This window comes from Patiria miniata, unplaced genomic scaffold (assembly GCF_015706575.1).
Source record: "Patiria miniata isolate m_02_andy unplaced genomic scaffold, ASM1570657v1 HiC_scaffold_20, whole genome shotgun sequence".
Taxonomy (NCBI): domain Eukaryota; kingdom Metazoa; phylum Echinodermata; class Asteroidea; order Valvatida; family Asterinidae; genus Patiria; species Patiria miniata.
The window spans coordinates 36,562,651-36,574,215 of NW_024037059.1; the positions used below are offsets into that span (position 1 = coordinate 36,562,651).

The 11,565-nt window shown below is 40.1% G+C and overlaps 1 protein-coding gene across 1 annotated transcript in view; it reads right to left on the reverse strand.

The window, feature by feature from the left end:
- LOC119728932 (BMP and activin membrane-bound inhibitor homolog) overlaps positions 1-11,565 on the reverse strand; it is a 29,412-nt gene continuing 17,847 nt past the window's right edge. The window contains exon 3 of the mRNA XM_038201377.1: positions 1-1,723. Within this exon, the coding sequence (XP_038057305.1) occupies positions 1,269-1,723 (455 nt within the window). The 3' untranslated portion in view covers positions 1-1,268. The remainder of the gene's footprint in view (positions 1,724-11,565) is intronic.

The window sequence follows — 11,565 nt, forward strand, 5'->3', positions numbered from 1 at the left end:
ATCTTTCTCTGATTTTATAATCATACAACCAACAAGAGAACCGAAATAATCTCTACAATAATCTTGTAGTTGGCATTACAAAAAGAGGCAGGGCAAAATCAGAGTTTGTCAAACTACATTCTGCATCACAGACAGAAAAAACCAGTACTCTTCAATTTCCGCTCAACCAAGAATTGTTATTCTTGCTCGATCACATGCAGAGTATAGTTTACTGTATTGCTAAAAGACTGGCATTTGAAGCCAGACTTTTTACATTGGCACCAAGTGGGCGAAGAATGCATAGAACTTAGAAGCGTATGTGGACGGCTACAAGCTATCTTTCATTTCTAGACAAATGCATATTAGCCTACCTCGAAAGAAAGACAAATATTAACACTGGCAAATTGTAGCCTTCGGAGTAACATGTGATTGTTCTTGGCGACCATTTTGAATTTTGGAGAAAAACAAAATTGCAGTTGGCCATAAAAGAAAATTCAAGTACATTTAAGTAGGCCTACGTGTACGACGAGCAAATCCTGAACTTGTTCATCCTGTTCGCCATAATACTTTTAATAGGCGTAGGCCTACTCAACGCAACAACAAAAACTTATTCTAGAATTTAAAAAACACAGTTGCCTTGGTTTCAATAAATTCTTTCTCTCTGTATAACAGTGGGGGTACGAAAACGTTATTGAGGGCGCCCTATCAAAATATTGATATAGCCTGCACAGTTATCAAAATTACAACCAAAAAATCATTTGTTAGCATCTTCAGAAATAGAAAATGTACTGATAAAAAGTTAATGATTCATATATTTGATTTCCTAGCTATTATCGGTACGATATCCCTAAAATCATATAGAATGCCTCTTTGTAGTCTAGTCATGCGTGGATTGCGCCTTTTCAACAAACTTCTATAAAAATTTTAAAAAAGCCCAGTCGAATTGATCTGAAAATTATTGGTTGTTTCCACCGGTTACCAACAGTGAAATAAGATAACATAAGCAAATCATGCACAATTATATCCTTAGCTTTGAGCCGTATTAGCTTAGCAGCTCCAGAAGAAGTCTGGTATGCAATCAATAGTTTCCATCTCTTTGAAAGTTAACATATTACTAATAACCACAATTCAAGAGAAATTTTACAATAATAATACCCTTTCAGGATTCCTCTAATAATGAAGCGCACTTCTGTACATAATTATCTTTTTATGTACAATATTCACAAAGGTTACAAAAATACACAAAATTACATATGACAGTCAAGTCTCTTCACACTAGGGTGCTCTTGCTATACGACATCGAAATTTTCCCTGTACATTTTCTCATAGTGCTGTGTTGATATCAATCGCGGGCATTCATTAACACATCTCTGTTGATGCAACAGTTCATTGGTAACCTTCGACATATTGTTCGTATTGTTGATCTTATTCGGTCTCCCGATGAACGGATCTACCAGCTTGTTTCCCGTGATATTGATGTTCTTCATGCGAGAATTGTCGAGAAACTGCGGCGCCCTGTGGATGGTACTGTTATGGGCATTGCGAGTCCGTAGTACCGCCCTCTGTCGGACGTTAACGCTCAGTTTGGTGAATTGTTTGTCCTCGCTCCGTAGCATTCTTGCAGCCACCATGATAAGTCCAATGAGAATACAAGCTCCAGCAATCGGTACAGCAATCACGGCAGCTCTAAACCAAACTGCCTGCTCGCTAGCTGCTTCGTACGGTTCAGTCATATACTGGTCATCTGTGGAAATAAACACAAACCAAAATTGGCACAAATTAATTTAAAAAAATAAATAAACAAAAGTGCAGAGGTTTATTGCATCATGGAGAAATTTCTCCATGATTGCATAATAATACAAGTTCTGAAATTAGGTATGCATAATGAAACTAACTCAGTGTGTCTTTGTTTATGATCTGCATTGCAATTTGAAAATCAAACTTTTATAATGACGAACAAGTCATAATGTACTCTGCCACAAAACTCGAAATAAGAGGGCATTGAATTCCCAATGGCTGACTCTTAATAGCAATGAGGCTAAAAGATCAAACTAGATGGATGGTTGAAAAGTGTCTGGTTGGCAGGTGTTGTACGTGAAGCCAAACACAGGTCATATTAGTATCCAAATGTGTATGGCTAAGACACGGTCGAATGGTTACATTTATACACGAGTTTTTGTTGTCAACTTGAATCCGTTTTTACTTCATTGGAAGCCTAAACATGCCATGCTAAATCAACATGAAATATGTACACAACGTAGCTTATTTTGCTACACGCATACAACGAACATATTGTACGTTTGATGTGTGTTTTGCTCAATGTAACAATCTTCATGCAATTGAAGCAAAAACCCTGAGGAAATGGGCAGGATGAACTGCCAGTTTTAAAGGAAATATTTTTTCCTATCCGTATTTGTTTACTTTTCCGTATTTTTCAACACGAATATGCCCTTTTTGTTTATTGCTGGTTTATCTGAATATTAACTCAGGTTTGTGTTGAGAAATGAAGACTTGATGTGGATATTTGCATTTTTCCTAAACATGAACTCATTTTCCGTCGGAGGCTACCTAAGGCTAAACCCACATGGATTGAAACTTAGTATCGCCACACTCGTTGCAATTTGTAACAACTACACAATCATAACACTCATCCATAAGCATTTTAGCTCTCAACAATTCGCAACAATGTACGAACAGCCAACCGAAATTAATGTGCATTTCGGCAACAACAAAAGGAGAAGTTCAACGGCCGACTGGGACAAAAACTGGAGAGAAACGGTCTATTTTGCACCGGTTTACCGACGCGGAAGACCATACTTGGGATGCACGGATGATTACCCAACAAACGATGTCTCTATCGCGCCTGATTGGCTAGCCGCGCGTCAGGAGGGTGTTTCTGAAGCCAGGACATGGCAGTAACTGTTGTTGTAGGCACGGTCATATTCAATCGCTTGGTCGATAAAGAACGCGTAACTGTACCACAACAGCTCCGTTCTCACGACAGTTTGACTCATCAGTTACTATTACTATTAGTATTACGGACTGCAATCCCCAACCTTTACAAACACCACTGGTTTCTTACTTCTTAGCACTGTTATTTTTTTTTGCAAGAGCTACAGTATACCTCCCCTTGAAGTTTAAGTGGCGAGACGAGGATTGGTCTACAGAAATTACTGGCATGACATTGAAGCAAATTTAAATTGTGATGTTTGTTTTCTCTTTAACTAACCAGTAAATAATGCGCATAATATCAAGCTGTATTGTGAACAGAAAGGGAAGGGTCATGTATTGCATGTTCACAAACGTATAGAATTTACAGAATGTTCATTGATAATTTTACCACATGATCTGAAATTGTATGAATGCATGTCTGGTTGCAGCTTCTAATTGGAAAACAGCACCAGAGCACTGTAGTGGCTCCCATGACCTTGGCCATAGATATGCAAATCTTTCTGCAATAATTACGCACTCTGCTCGAACACAGCAGAGGGAGACGCTTAATTAAGGGAAGAGCCTGACTCTTCTGTTGGTGGATTTCTTATGAGAAAATGTTCTACTGAGGTCAAAGACACTTCAAACATTAAGAAAGAAAAATTTCGCAAAATGTCAACAAAGTATACGTGTATACGAATGTGAGACGAGGCGTATCTTCGACATGGGTGTTATGGTCATAAATTCCTCAGCAGCGACTTGACCCTTGAGAAATCACTCTGAAGAACAGACGACATGACGGAATACTTGACCTTATCAAAGGTCAAACGTTCAGGTCATATAAAAATGATTAATTCTACATGTAGGACTGGCGCTGCAGTTTCTACTTGTCAAAAAAGCTACGATTTAGCTATGGCGCTATCTCACCTTAATTAGAAAAACAAAAACGGCTTCATACTTGCTTAATAAACCACACAAGAATTACTGATCAAATCACGTGACAACGGGCGGCCTACTAGGTGTTTCGATTTCGATTACTTCCCAGCATACTTCCATCTACGCAGAAGTAAGACTACATCAGTACACTACGTCACAACGCAATCAGACATGCCCCCGCCAAATCAATCTGACAAAACCAATTTTTCGAAGAGATAGCACAGATCAATGTTGATACTGCACATGACAACCATTGATGGGTGGCAATATTCATTAATTTCACAAGTCCTTGTCTGCTTGACGTATTACCCATATTTTCTGTGTCCTTGTAAGTCTGCATATTGCTTAGACGACGCCATCTCGGGACAACACGGGAAATTGAAAACGTAAATTTGGACCACACATGTGTGGCGTCACGATGTATTTAATATTCCTTGGGTAAACTCGATCGTCCTATCAACCAAACACCAGACAGCGATTCCTTTAACATGATAAACATGACTGTCTCCTCGAAAACTTGCATTGTCTGCTGTTAAATAACACCATGCATGTACCGCATTGCTACGATAATTTCCCATTTGCAATCCATTTTTGTCACGATTTAAATTTGTTTCAGCTATAAAAAGGCATTAATGAATAGCAACGGCCATCTTAGTAGTTTTACTGCAAAATATTGATCAAATCAGTGGCAATAAACGTCTTACGTTGATGGAATAACGTGTTGCTTATTCCAAGATGGCTCTTACCAATGTTGAGACATGCTTTTCCAGAGCTGCATGCTAATCGTATACTCATCAAGTGTTAAGGCTAAACCTACAAACCCAGTTCTCTCAAAACTAGCAGAGAATCTAGGCTAAGGGAATAACAAATCGCCACAATTTCAATGTCTCTTTAGTTCTTTACTAGTGGCCCGGGACTGGGTTTCAGTTTGCTTCAACTTTGGCCCAGCTCTCTGCGCCGCATAAGGGCAAGTTATTATCATCAAAACCAAACCAGGGTCAGGCGAATTCGAAAGCACAATCGAATTTACCGCTGTCAAGATTCCAGCAAGGTTACCATAAATCTCCATTTAGGACCAGTTGTTAGCCTTCGATGAGGTATCTCAAACATTCAGCGTGGTTTTCTTGTCATTCTCAGTAAAAACCATGCACAACCGGAACCAACCTCCAACATTTTAGTGTGTCCAGAAAACTTTCAACAACTTCGAAGTCATCTTAAAGCATCAATCTCCCAACCGAACAAAAAAAAATCGCTTTGTATATTTGGACTTATTAAGATTAAATGGTCATAATTATGAGTGTGTTGGAAACCATTTATCTTTCGATGGTTTTATTTTTCCTCTCAATCTTTCGGGAGACCAATTCGGAGAAAACCACACCAAGGATTGTAGTGTTAAAATGATGGATTGTCTTCCGTATATAACCATCGACCGCAGTTGAAAAGTTCTAAGACCATAACCACACTGACCTCCACTAACTGAATATCTTCCACAACTTGACCATTAAATATGGCTTTTAACAGTAGTCAGTACAGTCGTAGTTGCGAATCCCCCATCCCCTAACCACAAAGAATAAGCTGATGCTTTTCTTTATCTTTCGGAATATTATCTGTATTTTTCACGGTATCCAAGCAATTGTCTGGAAGGTAGATCCCAGCAGACTGACTCATCCACCAGTTTACACTCTCCAAATCTCTGGGTGTATATTGCCCCAGGGTGGTATATGGACGGTAGAAGTTGATACTACGGTCCTGAGACTACACATCCCTCCTGCTACCAGATCCTGGCATCGCTTTACAGGCCCGGAGGCAGAAATTGTCTCAAGTACACAGCCTGTATCATTGACATTGACAGAAAGTGTCGGCTGGTCTGTTGGCCAGAGTGCTTGATCAATGTGACATCTCGGCTCATCTCGGGGGAATAGTGCAGTGAACTGTACATTCATCTCCCCAGTTTACCCAGCGATAAATACACAAAATTAGCCGAGATTTGAGGAGTATAGGTTAGACTGGCTTCAGTCGACCCAGGTCAGGTTTTTTTTTAAGAAATCGCCAATGGTATTCTGCATCCGGCTTCAGAGGCATAAAAAGAAATGGAAAATTAATTAATGTTTCGAAGATTCTAAAACTGAAGGCGACTTACAATAATTATGCTGACCTCAAGACAAAGATCGTCACCTTTTTATTGTTTATTTTCCCCTTACTTAAACCTTTTTTTCACTAGGACTTATAAAGAACGAAATACAAAATGGCGCCGACAATAATGACAAATACGATTGAATACTTTCAATTATTTTAAGAGCGAAAGTAAAAGAATCTTCATTACGATGAAATCTTTTTTTATGAGAGCCTTTCCAAAGAAAAACGTTTATTTTGTTTTATAACGTTGAGCTGGTTTCTTGACCCAACAATTCCACTTTTGTTGATAATACCGTGAATCCTTGAAGTCATCCCTCCCTTCCTTAAGGATTTTTTTGAAGTATCCATTCCGCATATAACCCCACCTCCGACATTTTGAACACAAATATTAGTTTTGAGGCAGTAATTTATGGGCTGTCCTATCGAGAGAGCTTGTAAAGAAACAACAGCAGTTTACGTACTTTCTACTTTCTCCGTAATACAAACAACTCGGCCGAGTCTGTCACTTTTTATGGACATCAGGGGTTTGTGTATATACAGTTCGGTATCGCGAGCTAGTATTACCGGCATGGAATCGTTTGCTCTGTTCAGTGGGTGGAAAAGACCGCACTGAGCCTCAAAACAACCAGAATTTGGTTTAACATATTACGACTTACCCAAGCATTACCGATGAATAAATGACTTATTTTTCTCTTGCTTCGATGAATTCAAGGGTCATCATTTTGGGAAGAGTGGGGGGGGGGTATTGTCAAAAACAAGGATGTTCGGAGATGCATGGAGGTTGCGTCACCAGGGGGGGGGGGGGGGGGTATTGTCAAAAACAAGGATGTTCGGAGATGCATGGAGGTTGCGTCACCAGAAACGCTCCATAACGCTAGGAGTAGGAAGGCACCGTTTCAAAATGAGAGATTATGCTCGTGCGCGAACTTGAGTGCGGGAATTCGTTTCATGTCCATGTGGAAAATTGACAAAGCGACCGCCTTTTTCTTAATTTTCAAATAATGGCGGGCTTTGCTAGATCGTTTGGTGGGTGATTAGCTCGCACGTGCTAGTACGTTCAGCAAAATGATTGTTACAATAATACAGTTAACAACACATGTTTCTCAACCCAAGGCAGGGAAAAGTTCAACCACGCCAGAACCTCTGACTCAGTCTGGCCAATAAATCACATATAATGGCCCTCACCCTGCCAAGATATGAAACATCACTCCCGGCTTTAGAGTTGCCTACGGAGATTGGTATCTCTGTTCGGCCGGGCCAGCCCCACCGACTAACCGCCGAGAGAATCGCCAAGACACGCTGGCGTCGTCGCCGGTAGGAATTCCCGGCCCTTACGCCCGACTCATGCCAACTGCGTCTTTGAATGAGTTATTGTAAACCCATCTCTCATACCCCCCCCCCCCCAACTGCAACACACAAACAAAAAAATCAATCTGGAAGATTGAAGAAGATGGTTTATGATAAGTCATTCTCTTGGTCTGCTGAGCTAAGGCAATTACGGGGAGCTCGTCGGCTTTGATTAATTGATTCAATTTAGCTGGTTGTATCTTTGGTTCTAATATGATATGAGAAGTAGACGACTACCCAACGACCAGTTGCTGGGGGCTGAAATTAATGACTATGGCATATTTGGGTTGCTTGCCAAGAGGACTCTTAAATCTTATCTGCAGTACGTACTGACAATTAAATTCCAAAACCAGGCAGATAAAACAGTGTCTTGTCGTCGCATCAACAAACCACAAACCACTGGAGACAAGGCACCAGTCTGCTTAAATATTATGTATTTTGTGCGTTGTTGTTTTTTGTTTGTTTGTTTTTTACATGACAATGATGTGAAGAAATGGTAGACTGTACTCTCTCCCGTGGGTCACCAAATAGAAAAAAATGTGATCCCTATACATCAACCACTTTCGTTTGGAAACTTTCGCGATTATCTTCAAACAACAGCACTGACCAAGGAAATAACAACGACTTCCAACATATAAACAGCAGAATTTCCCAGACTGGGTGGCATCAAGGAAGGATGTGCATTTAGTGCTTAAGCAGATAAAAGCTGAAATTTGATCTGCTATTTTGTTTATATTTTAATGTGAAAAACACATAACATGCAAAACAAATCAAACTGCACAAGATGAAGCAGAAAATGATTTAACAATCTGTTCGGGAAGACAACGAACTTTGTAATTATGAGCAAGTAGCATAAATTCAATATGCTACGATGAAAGTACACGATATTGCTCAAATGTCATGTTTAAATATTAAGTAAATATTACAAAATTTGCAATTTCCCATTGACAAACGAAGAATTTAGAATTGTTTCAAACACAGCAATCGAACTATTCATGACTTAAAATAAAGGAAGCATTTTCCAAAGGTGCGTGTTAAATTAAAGAGAGAGAGAGAGAGCGAAAAAACCCTGTATTAACTGAACAACCAGCAAATGTTGAAGATCAAACAGGAAAGACCCAGGCTTATCAAAGCTCTTCATATCAACCGCTTGAATAAATATTTATTTGACTGCGATATGGTCGAGTGATAGCACTTTTCATCTACGTCGCATTGGGTTCAAACGAATCGCCTTTCTGGCACCGCGCGTATACACGCTACCCCCCACTAAACAGACGCAGTAAAGTCTTGTATCCAATCTACCCTGAATGATACACAAACGAAAAGAAAGGTCCCTTGTTACAGACGGAATGAAATTAATGAGGCAATTTGGCTCCAACTGAAAAGTACACGCTCCTCGAGACTATGTCGATTTGTGAACTTCATTACCGAATATGAAATTAACGAGAAGAATCGCCAGTGGCTTTCTCCCATCGCAGGGGATCGTTTCGCTTAATGCGAATTTTAATTTGAGTTCATAAATAAGTAACTGAACATGTAAATATGAAATGTTTAAATGCTGATTGATCCGAAACCAAAACGAACAATGTTGGCTTACGTGCACTCATTATTGTAATTATGAGTGAAATTTTGGAAAGTACAATGACAGTCTTATTACCGCAATCACGCCTGAAAACAATTGTATTTTGTACCAAAGAGCAGGGAATGTTTACATCGCGTTCGACCAGCAGACATCACGACAGAGGTTTATATAGCTTGAATAATTCGAGCCAAACACCGGAGACTCTGGAGTTGACTAGGCGGTCAGCAGGTGTTGATGTACCCGTTCATCCCCCTTGGGAGAGGACGCGTCGACAGACAAGACCCGCTAGGCTAGGAGGAATAAGACTAGTTCATGTCTTCCCGAGAGAAACTAGGTATTGATAGAAGCGACGACTCGCACATACTGGGTGGCAACTACAATGCATACATGTACATACTCGTATTGTAGTCAAATACGTTTCTTGTTTTTATCCTCCTTCATTTAGAACATGTGGGATGTCTCATATACAAAATTAACTACAAACTGACATGACCTCATTTGTGACCTCATTTGCAACGCCCTCAGCGACCAACTTACAGCATTAATCTATACGGTTTTCATCGTGTGATAATTAAGTGGCGGTCCAATCTAGGAGAGGGATGATAATTGAAACAGCTCCAGTTTTTCAAAATACAAACTGTAGGCCATTTGAATTTTCTCTGAACGTTTTGAATTCATTGGGAACTTTCTCCTCTTTTTTTAATTTAAAATTCAGGTAAACGTTCATCTCCAGAGACATATGCATAGATTTTGCAAATCGAGCAAAGCTGTAAGTATCAGCCAACCTCAGACAAGAAAAACAACCCTGATCTCCATAACAAATGGTGTAGACGGAAACTTGCCAGGCCTCAGCCGGTAAATACGTAATGACAGACCCATATGGAGCAATCAAAAAAGTGGCGCCCAGATATGAGAAATAGGAGCTGAACATCCGCACATGAAACCTGCAGTAAAAAAAATTGCTAAAGCAGCGAGGGAAAGGTCGAATCGGGAGAAAAGGAACGGGAGGAAAACAGTTGAACAATCGCTGGTCTGCAGCTTGGTAACCTCTGGGGTATAGTAATGACCTCAAGGTCTCGAAGACGTCAAGCGAGAGCAGCGGGAGCGTGGAGTGATTGAGCCGCCTGACAGTCAGCTAAGGCCCGCTGTTCATTTGACAATGATCGCAAAACCAATCGACATGGATGGTAACCATTCGTATTTCTTGAGAATGTGAACTTATGATGACAATGTGCAAGTAAGTGCTGCAGGATTCTGTAGAATGATGTGATTAAATAGACAAGAAAGAAAGGCAACAGAATATAGGTCAAGAGAGAAAGACCGTGGATAGAGACAGCATTATTTTTCCTGTGTCTTCAGTCTCCTGATAACGAGCAGAGCATACTGTTCGAAACGTCGATTTAAACCAACTGGTTCTTCTCAGAACCACATAACTCAAAAGAGATATCATTTACACAGTGTTACCGCAAACCTCCCATTCATTGTTCATGTCCACCATGCAAACTTTTAAGTTTCCGGATTATTCCTATGATCGGATTGGTTATTGACGTTCACGATGCGCGCTTATGCTTGTCCAATCAAATTACAGACACATAATGCTTAGACCAATGACAGCCACTCTACTGCCTCTAACTAGCGCACTTCAGAAAATCACAAACTTTCTCTCAAACGCGCTCAAACCAAGACTTGATATTTCACAGACTTGAAAGTCATCTTAGGTGATCGAATAACTGGTGTCAGCTCGGGTCGCTTGAATCTACCGCTGGGTTATCAAAACTCTATTAGGGCGACCACAGATGAGTTGAAAAGATGTGAAGTAGCTATAGACATCACAAAACCATCTGGACTTCCAAAATTGCTCATGAGGAGAAGCCGACTTGTTCAAGGGCTCAAGTTGTCTCAAATCGTCTCAAGTCGACGCTTTCATGAGCTCAACTGGGATTTTTCCCGCTGTCACATCGGATAAGACTTAAATATCTGATTCCGAAGTGGCAAAATATCTCAAACACGCTGGAGTTTTCAATTAGCCTGAAGCAATATGAGCGGGATTGGCCAATGTACGCCCTAATCTCATCTCGTCTTTCGAAAGAATCAAGTATTAAAAAAAATGGTGGAGACGCATTAACGAAAAAAAAGCCACAATATGCTTCTTGTACACTTAAATTCACGGGAATGTAGCACATCGGTGACTTCATTGAAGATCAGAAAGATCCTCATTTTTGTTCAAATACACCAAACGAATTCTACAGCAAAGCGACGATTTCAAAAACCACTTTACTCGTGAGTTTGCTGACATTAAGTCCGTACCCATCAACGAATCTTGCGAGCGAAACAGCGACAATGGCAATTTCACGGTCTACCACGATTAATGAGACGACAATTTGAACATTAATAATATCACATCAGAGATTCCATACACATGTAACTCGGATTATGTGGCTTAGCCAATTGGCGCCACACCGATTAATGAACTATCAACAGAAATGGCGCCATCGTACCACGCAATTTACAGGCTTTATTAACATTAGGGCACACAATCTACTTCCATTTTCCATTTGTTTCAAACAATTGCAGTCGTCTCTTTGTCTAGCCAGAGTTTACAATCAAATTATCATTGTACAGGCCTTTTACACAGTTCTTTTTAATTATTTGTC